The 13,661-nt window shown below is 44.5% G+C and overlaps 1 protein-coding gene across 4 annotated transcripts in view; it reads left to right on the forward strand.

Moving 5' to 3' along the window:
• Positions 1 to 13,661, forward strand: part of LOC121454874 (carboxyl-terminal PDZ ligand of neuronal nitric oxide synthase protein-like) — a 286,814-nt gene that overhangs the window by 233,242 nt on the left and 39,911 nt on the right. For all 4 annotated transcript variants that reach the window (XM_041662247.1, XM_041662248.1, XM_041662250.1 and 1 more), the window contains exon 5: positions 4,757 to 4,865. In XM_041662247.1, the coding sequence (XP_041518181.1) occupies positions 4,757 to 4,865 (109 nt within the window). The remainder of the gene's footprint in view (positions 1 to 4,756; positions 4,866 to 13,661) is intronic.

A 13,661-nucleotide genomic window follows, 5' to 3' on the forward strand; every position in this document is an offset into this window, starting at 1 on the left:
GAACTGGTTCTTTCTTATCCCAAAGCTCATATTCTTTCCACTGTGCCAATCTGCTGGAACAAAAAGAGATCTGGAGATGGGTTAATTAAACTCCTGAAGGAAGAGAAAATATTTGTCTCTAAGAGGGAACTAACAAAATAAATGCAAACGTAGTAGTTGGATACAAACATTGAATCATTGTCAATAGGTTTATTTAAGGTGTCAGAGTAGAGACAGAAGGTGGACCTAGTCTGGAAAGTTGCCATTTGTCAACCACTCGCTCTAAGTCAACCCCCTGCCCTGTAAATGAGGGTCAGCAGTATGACCACGCCCCTTGTACAACTAGAGAACAAGGAGCAGAGCAGGGAGGAGGTGTGGCTAAGTCCAGCATCCCTGCAGAGCCTCTGTTGAAATCCAGGTCTGTCCCACCCTCAGGCCAGTCCTCGTACCCATTTTCCTTCACTGAATTCCCGTGGGTGGATTTCCAATCAACATAAGGGAATGCTTCCAAGTAATTAGAACCTTCCCAAAAGGGAATGGATGCTCTCTCGGGAAACAAATTGCCTATCACTGACAAACCCTGACTGACTGAGATGTTGGGTTCCAAGCCTGAGGTCTTCATGGTTGTTGGGTGTGTGTGTGTGTGTGTGTGTGTGTGTGTGTGTGTGTGTTTGTGTGTGTGTTTTAATCTGAAATTCTATTTTTATTCTATGACCACCATCCTCAACAGAAACACAATTTTACCTGTAAATTACTAGTCCAGGAAGCAGGGGAGAGGTATTACTGGACAGTCTTATGGATCTTTATGGCTTTATCCACCTGAACTCCAACATAATGATAAGTGCCAAGTATAGTTTATGTAAGAGATTGTGAAGTTCTCACTCTTTGTGGAAAGTATATGGCTGTAAGAATCTGTACAGGTTCATTGTTATGTTTTATTAAATAAGGGGAAATTATAATTCTGTGCATATTATGAAATGAAAGCAAGAGATCTTTGAACTTGAAGAGGAAGCAAAGCCTTTCAAACCCTTAGGACCATCACTACTTTACTGATCTGCATTAGTGCCCTATACCCTTGATGATTATGGTGAGGGGTGAGAGGACTGACCAGGACACTTCTGGAAGCAGGTTCAGAACCACCCTCATCTTAAGAATAAAGACAAAGAAAGAGGGAGAAGGAGGGAGGAGGGAAATCCCTGAAATATGGTCCTCCTCCCTCCCAGTTTTGACTACCCACCCCACCCCCTTTCCACAGTTTTTCAGAAAACCAAGTAATGAAGGTTCTCGGTATGTATTTCTGTATCTAGAAGTCTAGAGCTGAGCCTTTAATTTTTGGATTTAGTCATTTGCTAAGGAATGAGGCCCCATGGGAAAGAGTCCTACTCTTGGTCCTGCTGGTAGAATGTTGTCTCTATTCACCAAATAATTATTTTTGGCTGCATAGAGATTGCTTACTTTTTATAACAACACCTGGCATGTCTGAACTTAGATGCAGCAAGCAGAGTGGTCTCCAGAGAGCTACAGTCCAGAAAGAGTGACAGCTTCCATGCAGAGGTGTTAACCAGATGGTCTGAAAAGGAGCTTTTGTCTATTAAGGTTACATTAACCTTAGCCCGCCGCTGCCCCTGCATACTTTCCGTATCTCTGTGTCTTGTTGGCTTGATACTTTGCATTCATCTCTGCTCTGTCAGTTTTAAATCCAACTCTCAGTCCTTAAGGGCATTACATAATAAATTAAAAACTTGATCAAAGGAATTTTATGTGTGATGCGTCTGAACTAACTGGTCCTGACTTCCTGTGGGGAAAATGAGTAGCTGGGCGGATTACATTAAAGATTCTCCTTTAATACGGCAGCAATGCCTGTCTCCCACATGCCAGTCACTGTACTGGCCCTGAGAATGCCAAGAGGAGTCCTCGTTTCTTCAAAGAGCTCCCGTGCAAATGTCATAGTGTGATGCACGCTGTGACACAAGTGAGCCCCAGGGGGTTAAGCAGCTCAAACTGCTGAGGGAGAAAGAAGGTTTCTCTGATCCAAGTCTTAAAGGATCTGCAGGGTGTCCCCAGGGATTGCAAACTCAAGAGGATGTGTGTAGCTGGCTCTGCAGACCAGGGTAGGTCAGGGCTCTGGAATGAGATGGAAACAGGGCAGATACTCTAAGGTAGAGGGGCTGGGCTTTATCCTGCAGACAGTAGGAAGCCTTTAGATGGTTTTAGGATAAAAATAGTGGAGTGTAGCCTGTTTTTTAAAATATCAGTGCTAGCGCTGTAAAGAATGAGTTGGCAGTGAGGTAGGAAACAGAGAGACGCATCCTGGGGAATGCATTGCAACCGAACAAAAGCAGACTGTGGAGATGAGAAAACCAAATGAGGGACACTCTGGGAAGAAGTGCTGAGAACCTGATCATGGGGAACGGGTACTGGCAACAGAAGAGGGAAGGACTCAAGGCCGGTCCCTATATTTCGGTCTTGAGTGGATATTGTGCTCATTGAGGCCATGCAGAAGAGAAGGGCAGGGAGGGGCTAATGGTGACTGTAGGTTGAAGACAGGTAAGGCTGAGAAACTTGAGTCTCCAGGAGGGAGGATGTCTAGGGGATTGCTTCATGAACCTAGAGCTCAGTTAGTAGAAACGGTGACCCAACTGTTGGCTTGATTGCTTCTCTGCTATTAATATCTATTAATATATTAATAATTTGACATATTTAGAAGGCTGAGGGGGATCCTGTGCACCCTGCAAACTCAGATTAGTTCTCTAGGAAGCCATGGTGTCTATTTGAAGATGAGACACACCAAAATACCTCAAAAAGAATTTAGCAGAAGAGATGTGGTTCTCTTCCCAGGGTCCTTTGCAGTGTTCTTAGTCTCAGGCCACTTTTCTTTTTAGTGTTTACCAGTTTCTAAGAGTAGTCCCAGTTTCTAAACTACTTAGCAGCAAAATTGGTAAAGAGAAGTGAAATGGTATGTTATTAAACATTCATCTTCTTGATAACCACACAAGGTATTTCTATGATCAGCCCTACTTTGTAGACAACACATTTCAGCTTCTAAATGGTTCCATTACTTCTAGCTCAGTAAATAACAAACTTATAAAGTTATAGACACTAAGTTCCATCCTTTCGCCCATATCCTTAACACTATTTTTTTTTAAATGGGCCTTTTGTCAGGAGTGGCAGCATCCATCTATATACACCTTTAATTCTGGCACCCAGGAGGCGAAGGCAGGAAGATATAGCCTTGAGTTGAGACCAGTCTAGGCTATATAGGAGTTTTAGGGCTACATAACAAGACCCTGACTCAAGATAGATAGAGATCGCCCAGCGGTGGTAACACACACCTTTAATCCCAGAACTTGGGAGGCAGAAGCAGTTGGATCTCTGTGAGTTCAAGGCCAGCCTGGTCTACAAGAGCTAGTTCCAGAACAGGCTCCAAAGCTACAGAGAAGCCCTGTCTCGAAAAAAGGGGGGAAAAGATAGATATAAGTATAGATAGATAGTAGATAGATAGATGATAGATACATAGATAGATACATAGAAAGGAAGAAACTTACCTATCAATGTTACCAATGTTGTCAATGTTATTATTGAGAAAGGAAAAAAAGATTTGTGAAGAACTTGAGGCCCCAGTGGACTTCATTAAGAGCTGTACCCCAGCCACCCAGAGCTGACCCACTGGCCTCCACTGTTCCACCTTATGCTCCGATGGAACCCTGGACCAGCCCGTGTTACGCAGCCTCCAGGACGTCGTTTATAATCTTCCCTCCTTTTACTTCTGCCTCCACTTTTGTCCCTACCTTCCTGAAGCCCCAAGCCAGCAGCCAGAGGGAACTTTTGGGTGTAAGCATGAAAAAGTTAGTCGTCAGCTCAAGAGCCCCCAGTGGTCTCTCATCTTCAACTTAGAATACACGCTCTGAACTTCCTCTGTGTTCTGACCTTGAGTTCTGTGATCTTGCTTGAATCACACTGGTCGTTTTTCATATCCCTCTAGCACCTTCTGCGCTGTGTAGGGCTGGCTTGTAACCTCTGTTCCCTCTTCCTGAAGTGCCTTTTCCTGGCAGTCTCCGCGATTGCCTTGCATGTGTTGTCTAGGTCTCTGAATCCATGTGCGTTGTTTGGCCATCTTTTCTAAAACAGCGGCCTCCGTCGTACTCTGCCGCTTCCACTGCCGGATTTTTCACCGTAGCACATCTTACTTGTGTATTGATATCTGCACAGAAGTCTTGTGAGCTCAGGAGCACTCAGCGCCCTGCTGCCGCCATGGCACCTGGCTGCCCATGCTTTCCAAGACCCGTGAGGAATAGTTAGAAACCTGGCCCGTGTAGAGTGGGGTGGGAAATGAAGTCCCTGTCACCAGGAGACCTGTAATAATGCAAATGTCTTAGATTTCTCAACATGGCTTCTTTTTTGGGGGATAAAGGTGAGCAGGTCTCAGAAAACTTGTGTACGTTTCCCTGGGTTTAATATAGATTTATTGCTCAGGCAAAGATGGGAACTATTTTTCCCCCTTCCAACAGAGGTTGGCCATCTCGGGATGTAATCAATATGAATGTGGTTTCCACACCCTACCATGCCTGCTCTTCCAAATCTGGAAGTCCCTTACAGGAGCAGCCATGTTTGTAGAGCCTCCTGCGTAGCAGCTTTTGGATCCCACAGGAAAAGGGTTTTCTTTGATGACTTGGCATCAGTGAGTTCCGCCTTCCGCCTCTTCGTGATCAGAGGCTTCCTGTGGACACCCTGGACTGAATGCCACATTCAGTGTGTTTTCCTGTTGTTCTTTCCATAGGATCTTCTATGTCTCCCATGATTCCCAAGACTTGAAAATCTTCAGCTATATCGCACGAGATGGGGCCAGCAATATCTTCAGGTGTAATGTCTTTAAGTCCAAAAAGAAGGTAAGGGGGCTGTCATGAGTGGTCTGCTAGTTTTGTCTGATGGGCCCAGCTTGTCTCTGTCATCAATTTGTCTCCCTGATTGAGATTTGAAGGTGGATGTTTTAATATCAGAACTGGTAATACCACGTTAGTCACCTGTCATTGCTCCAATACGATGAAACCCTCTTTGATTGTAGCATCATCTGAACTTTGTACTTAGTTACATATAGCAATAGAGAGGGGTCCACTGTTTGATACATTTTTTGAGAGAGGACTAGATAGGCAGAACCAGCAGAGATACTGACCTTAGCTTGCAGGAAAGAAGCATTAACTAAGGTGACCCTAAACCCCAGTCTTGCGTGTAACTCAGTAGTCCAGCTGTATTAGTAAATCATGACATGGGGAATCTAATTTAGCTTAGGTTATGATATCGGTTGTCATGGGAAATTATTTTAATATGACAACCTTGACACTGGGTAAATGTAAATTTTACACTTCCATAGAGGTGCCCTTTCTCTCTGTCATTCCTCTAGGGCCTGACATACAAAACTAGGATTTGGAATGCCTGCCTGGGGAGTAGAAAACCTAGAATTAACTTCACCCTCCTACTGTAGTCCATAATGATTTAAGTCAATTGCCACCCCACTGAGTCTCAGCTTCTTTAAAGATACATTGAGGATAGACAAAATTAGCATTTTCTTCTAAAAAAATGTTTTATTAGCACATCGTAATTATACAATTATACATAATAATGAGATTTATGACATTTTCATACATGTGCATACTGTGTTTCAATTACATTCATTCCAGTTACCCCACCTTGTTCCCTTCCCACTTTCTCTGATGCCTTAAAACCAGCATTTTCCAAAAATAAATGTATTTTTTAACATTTATCACCCAAAGTGTTCTATGTTATAACTACTGTATTTAATTTTCTGAGAGACCCTGATGTTAAGGAAGCCCCTTAACTTATTTAGTTTAGCATTTCAAAAACTCATTTTGCTACATAGCCATGATTTTTCCATGCAGTGTGTGTTTTTAGAAAGCACCCCAGCAGTTTCTAAGGCCTTACAGTTCTATTCTCAGAGAGAAACCATCAAGTCTGGCTTCTCATAAGACTCCAGTTCACTGCCTGCACATTTCCTCCTGTGCCTTAAAATGTCACTCATAGACTCGTGGATCCTTTATCATGATCAAATGGACACTACAAGTAAAACCTGACAAGGTCAAAATTCACTAATACATGTGTTTCTTGACATGAGGGAGGTTATGTCATGATTAGTCCATCTTAAGTTGAAAATATTATAAACTGAAAATGTATTTAATATATCCAATGTAGCATCCATTATTGCTCAACAGCGCAGTATCTGTGGACTGGCCATTTCTGGAAGCTGTGGCTGGCTGCCACTGTCCAGTGCCACAAGTATTTCCTACTGAACACCGTTAGTCTAGGGGGAAAAACTCAAATTTTGAAGTATAATTTCTACTATACATCCATCCATCCATATGTATATGTAGCTTTTACGCCATCAAATAGTCAAAAAGTTGCCAAATCAAATCATCATAACTCATATCAGATAGATGTCTTGTTTCCTATGAAGGAGGAACACACTGCTAACTTACCATGCCCTCTAAGATCTGTGCCCTTAGACACACTATTTTTAGGCCTTTTGTGTATTGTTTGTTTGTTTGATTGGTTGATTGATCAGCTATACTGCGGATGAAGTTTAGGATCTTTCCCAACTGTTCTTTCATTGAGCTCCATCTTCAGCTCTCAGGCCCTTTTGAAATATGTCATAGAATGGACCAGAAAGTTCTAGAACCAGAAAGGCATGTAGCGGTAGGAAAGGAGCAGTAACTTCTTACTGAGATGAGAAGGTGGATGAATTGCCAGGCTTACCATCTATATGACAGTTGAAAGGGCAGGAGATGTGAGTAAGGCCATGTTAGGCAGTGTGTTAGAACTTAAGGGAACTTGAGTAGGAAGAAGGAGAGAGAATAAGCCCTAGTCACTGGGGATGGACAGGTTTAGGGACCAGGAGAGTGAGAGACTCAGTGATGGATAGCTACTGGACTGTCTGCAGTGTTCTCTCGTGTGCCACCCAAGAGTGAACCGCCCTTCCTTCTGCTGAGTTCTTACCTATGCAGTGATTGCAATCTTGTACATAGACTGTGTACAACTTAGAGATTTGAGTTATAGATAACGTAGTCATTTACCGACTGCTTACATTGTTTATCTCATTTTATCTTTATAATGCGTATTGAGGAAGGTAAAATAAATGCTTTTTATTCTCATTTTCTTAGATTAGTAAGTGGAAACTCAGTCTGAGTGATTTGCCAGGTTCTCCTAGAAGGACAGTGGCTAGAACCAAGAAGACACACAGAACAAAAGAATTTTGAGCAAAAAAGCATAGGTGAAGGAGATCCTGGATCCTTTTGGGGGATCTAGTCTGGTGGCACAGCAGGTTGGGGTGTCCTGCTACCAAACCAGTGTGTGAGAATGGCCTCCACCTAGAACCTGGGTCTTAGAATTAGGTACCGAATCGAGTTCCTATTGACCAAGGACACATTCTCTGCTTCGGGTCACCCCGGTTTCTTTCACACCTCCTAGCTCTCAGAGCTACTTCTCATTCTCCTGCTTTCTGTGTCCCTTTTGCCCTTATCTACTGAGTCTGTAGCTCTTCGTGGGGTTGGTTCTCGGGCCCTGTGCTGGCCTGCAGCCATGCAACTAGGAGAATTATTTCCAGACCGCCTGGACTATGAGCGCTGTTGCTGTTAAACTCTAGACAGGAGGACCCGTTTCCAAGCCAGGAAAGAGCAAGGAGTTGTTCAGCAAAGGAAACCCAGTTTGGGAGGGGTGGAGAATGTGTCTGGGAGGTTTTGCGCGCCATCCTGGTTGGCCTCCAAATAAGTGTTTAACTTTATTACAAAGCCCTTCTGGTTTCTGGAGATAACAGCTTGGGAAGGAGTTTTAATGGGCAAATCATAGGCATATTTAAGAGAAAGAACTGTAGACTCTAAGGAAATGTATCTTGCAAGGATGGTTGTGGACCATTAAGAGACACATTGGTGGGAAGTCAGGAGACCCAATGCTCTCCCGAGTTCTCGGATTGATCACAGCATAGAAAAGTCTTGAGTAAGTGTCTTGCTTGCTGTGCCTAAGATTTAGTTACCACTGTTCCACACCGTGTCTCTCTGTGTGCTGGTGACAAATTCTCATAATGGGCCTCTAATGCAGTGTCATCCTTGCTATAGAAAATGGGTTGTCTCTGCTGCTGATGGAGAATACTGGCCAGACATCTCGGTCTTCCTCTTTAAGGAATCCTACCCCTAGCTTCCAATACGATTATTCTGTACCTCTGGATCTTTCTCTAGTAATTCACATGAATGACCCATGTGCTTCTCATCTTGAGGTTTAACTTGCAGCTGTTTGTTTGCAGCTGTTGGGTTCTCACTGGAAGCTAGACAGCAGATTGCTGCACACGCCTTTAATCCCAGCACTCAGGAGGCAGAGGCAGAAGCGGGTTGATCTCTGAGTTTGAGGCCAGTCTGGTCTAGTTCCGGGACAGACAGGGCAAACCCTGTCAAAAGAAAGAAAAAAAGGAAGGAAGGGAGGGAGGGAGGGAGGGAGGGAGGGAGGGAAAGAAAGAAAGAGAAAAGAGAGAGAGAAAGAAAGAAGAAAGAAAGAAAAGAAAAGGAAGGAAGGAGAAAGAAAGAAAGAAAGAAAGAGAGAGAAAGAAAGAAAGAAAGAAGAAAGGAAAGAAAAAGAAAATAAGGAAAAAGAAAATCATATACCTAAGGTGTAGCCTTGGTCCCCAAGGCCAATTTGTAGTGGCTTTTGCTGTAATCACTACTTGCTTATAAAGAACTCCTTAACTCTGAGTGCCCCAACACTGTGACGTAGTTATTCGTCCCATAGTGTCCTTATATGGTTAACAGTGCTTGGCCCCCACTTTATAATTAGCAAAAGAAATGGCCCAGGATAGTTAATTACCCCTGGTCACACAGTGAATGGATAAAGTCACTGAAATTAGAACTAGGTAGGCTTCCTCCTTGACAGTCCAGAGCTGTTACCACTAACCCTGTGGCATGAAGAGAAACCCAGGAACCTCTCAGGGCTTGAGTCTTCCAGTCATCCAAGAAGGCGAGAGGCATGTTAGGAATGCTAGCTGTGTGTGCTGTGGACTGGTGTTTCTGATCTGAAGGATCGAGTTCTGCGTGTCAGGGTTGGGATGAAGAGGTCCCAGCACCTTTCCCATTGGTGCTAGGAAACAGTGGAAGCTCTTGATGATGACTTCCTGGCAACTTGGTATCTCCTGTGCTTCCCGCCTTCTGGGATATAGTGATAGTATCATTTCAAGACTGTTCCCCTCTTGGGAAGCCCCTTGCCTGGCCTCTCCACCTGTCCTGTGGTATGGATGTCACCCTCTTAGCATTTTTTTTCACATCCCCCGGAGGATGCACTCATGCCTGATGCACATAGCTGTGCTTATTAGCACATTTCCCTAGGCGTTGTTAGTGGTTAGCGGGAGCGGCAGGGAGTTCTACCAGCCGCAAAGTCAACTCCTCGACATCCTTTTTTTCCTGCAATCACAGTTCAATTGGGTTGGGTGAGGAGAAGTTGCTTCCTTTTGTCACGCTAGCAAACTGGGGTCCATAGATGCAAAGCCGAGCTGTCCTTTAGAGTTTACAGGAGGTTTCGAAGGGCGGTGACAATCATGTGCTAAAGAATGACAAGTGTCAGGTTGAAGAGATGACTCAGAGACTAAGAGCACGGTCTGCCCTTCCAGAGGACCCGGGTTTGACTGCCAGCACCCACATAGAGGACCCGGGTTTGACTGCCAGCACCCACATAGAGGACCCGGGTTTGACTGCCAGCACCCACATAGAGGACCCGGGTTTGACTGCCAACACCCACATGGTAGCTCGCAATTGTCTACAGCTCTAGTTTCAGAGGTATCTGACCCCTCACACAGATGTACACACAGGCAAAATACCAGTGCACATGATATAAAAATATTGAAAAAGTGACGTGTCTAGTAACACTTGGAAAGGTGAGTTAACCCATCCCTTGTCCTCTATCTAGATACTGACAGCACTGAGATTATGACCATTATTTCCCCTCAATGTTGCAAGTCAGACCCACTTTGAAAGTAAATTTTCCATACCGGGCAAATGATTCATTGTCCAAGGAGGTCCCTCTACCAAACTGTGTAATAAAGCCATCAACAACACAGTGGACAAAATCCTGACCCACCTATCATTTATTTCAAGCCTTTAGTACCTCACATATTTACGCCCACATAGAAATATATCCATGCTTCAGCTCGTAGTCCCTGACAACGCCAAACTGAAGGTACCCTTAATTTATTTTGCATGAATTGTGGGTGTTTGTGTTCAAGCAGAGGCCAGAGGTCAACCTTGATGTCATTCCTCAGGTGCCATCCAACTTGCTTTCTGAAACAAAATCTCTTCATTGGCCTGGAAATTGTTCGTTAGGCTAGGTTAGCTGGCCAGCAAGCCTCAGAAGTACACCTGTATCTATCTCCCTAATGCTGGGATTAATTATAAACTTGAGCCACCAGGCCTCATGCTCACACTCTGTCTCCCCCACCTCTCCTGCCCCGTGTGTGTGTGTGTGTGTGTGTGTGTGTGTGTGTGTGTGTGTGTGTATTTGCATATTCTGAAAATCAAACTCAGGCCCTTGTGCTTGTGTGGCAAACACTCTCCCAGCTGAACTATCTCCCTGGCTCCTTTCTGAAATGCCTTTAAGTGACACATTAAAGAAACATGACATTCAGTTCTATTCTTGGTGAGATTCTGCAGTAGTTGAGCTCAACATAAAGGCACTGTACTTTATTGCTGTGGGCAGGGGAGAATTACAAAAGTCCTTGCGCACCTGACTTGGTGGAAGCCAACTCCCTAGAGCTCTGAAGTACTTGGGAGATAAATCCCAGAAGATGGAGAGGGATAGCCACAGAGCAAAGGGATGGTGGGCCAATAGCAAGACTTCTTGACAGGAGAGGCCTCATGCTTCTTCCTTTTTCTCATCACTGGCAGCTTCATCTTCTCACCATCTCTTGTGTGCCTTGCACGTTGTGCTTTTGGGCTCTGCTTTCCTTGCTCATCTGAGGGTTTTAAAATCATCTCCACAAGATGTAAAGGAGAGAGGAGCTTTGTCCAGAGCGGTGAGATTCAGAAGAGTGCCAGCAATCATCAATCCTGAAAAGATTCCCAAGTATAGATAGCCAACCAGCAACGGGCTCATCAGATGGAGAAGGTGAAATGGTGTCATAAATGGTTTTCCTGTGGACGGATCAAGTACAAGAATCAACATTTGATTTCTGCCTTCTGGGGCGAAGACACCAGCCTTTGTCTCCTTTTGAGCAGACAGCTCATGTTCACAGAGAATCCTGCAATTTTCATTGCACCAGTGTTTCAACTATTGACACCTGCTATGTTGAAGCCCACATTAGGCATAATGAGGAGAATAGCTAATTCATCCATCTTGTCTTGCTTTCTGTACCAGGTGAGAAGGATTGTAGGCTGGGAGAGGGCTTCTATCAAGAGGCTAGGGAGATGGTTTAAAGCAACACTGTTTGTGGTGGGATCAGAGGCATACGGTACTGGGGTAGCTTCCTTCCAGGCATGATTTCACAAAATTGCCTGTAATTGGCACTTCCAGTGAGTGTCAGTGCTCTCCGTCTGCAGCTGAGAGCCACTCTGAGGTTAGGTATTCCTTTCCAGCTCTGAAAACATCAAAGCAGCCATATCCAAGCTAATCTTGATAACCACGAGGCCACACATGCTCCGAGCTGCTAAGAGAAATTGGCTCCTGGACAGAAAGATTTGGTCCATGCGCCACCCAGCACTTCCAGAGGATTATGGAAAACTAAGCTGGATTTGTACAAAAATCATGCGGCATAATGATGTTCCCAACCTAGTAAATCCCAGAGAGTGGCCAGATCTCTGAAAGCTGGAAAAGGCTGTCTTCCTAATAGTCCACTTGCTGGCTCCGCGGTGTGCGTGAATGCCTGTAATCTCCAGACCTCCACTTTCATTTCCCAGTGTCATGAGATCCGGGCAGCTGCTTCCACGTGATCCTGGAGACCCTGTCTTCGTGGAAACCTCTGAAAGAGCTCGTTTTGGAGCTCCTCTTTAATGGAGTTCTCCCTCTTAGGTTCAGACTTGGCCTTCTAGGAGGTCCCAGCTTGCATGACTCCTGCATTTCAAGGCAGCAAGCAGAACCAGTTTTCTTGCCTAGGATCACCAAGTGTGGTTAACCTGTAGAAAGGAGCCCATTGGGCTGTGCAGAGAGCAGCTGTGCGACAATGAGCTCCTGCCTTCCAGTAATTGTTGCCTCCCAAGGTCCTCTTAGAAAGTCCTCTAAAAAGATGTTCAGTGGTGATGAAAGGAAAGTCTTAAAGGTCAAAGGCATCTGGACGCAATATAGCTGTCGGCAAGTAGTGTTAGGAGCTAGCTCGCTGGTTTTGACCCCCAGAGTGGTGAATGCGAGGGACAGGCTTTTATGGGTATGCAGTCATTCTGCAGAACAGACAGGCTAGTTTGATGTGTAGCAAGTCACCTCCTCAAGAACACAGAGCTGTCCATCAAACATGCCGCTATGCCCCTTTATTGTGAATGGAGACATAGCCTTTATTTTAAAAAGAGTAAGAGAAACTGAAATGAAATCATTTTACACCAACTGTGCAAATGTAGAAGTTCACCAGTGTCTTCCCACACAGAAGCTGCTGGGCTAGCTCAGAGCTGAGATGCCTTTGCCCAAGGGTTTTCCTCTTATGCTATAGGAAGGAGGCAATGGCTATCATCCTTTTGATCTTAGGATATATAAAGAAAAAGAGATTCTCTTAAATTTTTCATGTTCCATGCTGTTGAATAAAGAAAACACAAATAGCCTATCAAGATCTATCTTTTTGGGAGCTGGAAAGATGGTTCAAAGGTTAAAAGCACTGGCTGATCTTCCAGAGATCCTGAGTTCAAGTCCCAGTATCCACATAGTGGCCCACAGCCATCTATAATGAGGTCTGGTGCCCTCTTCTGGTGTGCAGGTATTGATGCAGGTAGGACACTGTATGAGGAATATAATTAAATAATTGATCTACATTTTTCTTAATTACCTTTTGATGCAATAAATTTTTAATCAGAATAGAGGTTTTTATTTTTATTGCATTATTTATTTAATTTGTGTGTGCTTGTATGCATGTTTGTGTGTGTGCCATGATATTCATGTGGAGGCCAGCAAACAGCTTGGGAGAGTTGGTTCTCTCCTTTCACAATTTGGGTTTTGGGACCAAACTCAGGTCATCCCCCTGAGCTGAGACAAGGCCTCGATATGTAGCCCAGACTGACTTTGAACTCCAATCCTCCTGCCTCTGCCCTCCAAGAACTAGGATTACAGAAATCTGATACCACACTTGTCAAAGTAAAGCATTTCTTGGGCACTGCTGCATGAGAGCCCTGTGGGAGGAGCTAGCGTGTATGTTCCCCACACCTCAGTCCTCCGTGCCGTGGACGAGATGCAGCGAGAGACACACACTACTGGTTCACATCCATAGCGAGCTAGAGAAACTTAAACAGAGAAACTGTGACCAAGGGAAGATAGAAGGACATCAGGGGCTGAGGGGACGACTTGCCCCTTCCAACATGGGGGAAGGCATAACCAGTAACTGAAAGCAGCCCTTTCTGCATTTTCAGGGGAATCAGATAGAGCTCAGAGTCGGTTGTTGAGTCTAGAAGATGCACTGAAGTGTAAAAATGCTGCTTGCACCAAGCATTAAAGCCAGTCCACTTCCATAC

The sequence above is a fragment of the Microtus oregoni genome, unplaced genomic scaffold, assembly GCF_018167655.1.
Source record: "Microtus oregoni isolate MIOR12 unplaced genomic scaffold, Mior012 000013F_ref0000133, whole genome shotgun sequence".
In the NCBI taxonomy this organism is placed as follows: Eukaryota; Metazoa; Chordata; class Mammalia; order Rodentia; family Cricetidae; genus Microtus; species Microtus oregoni.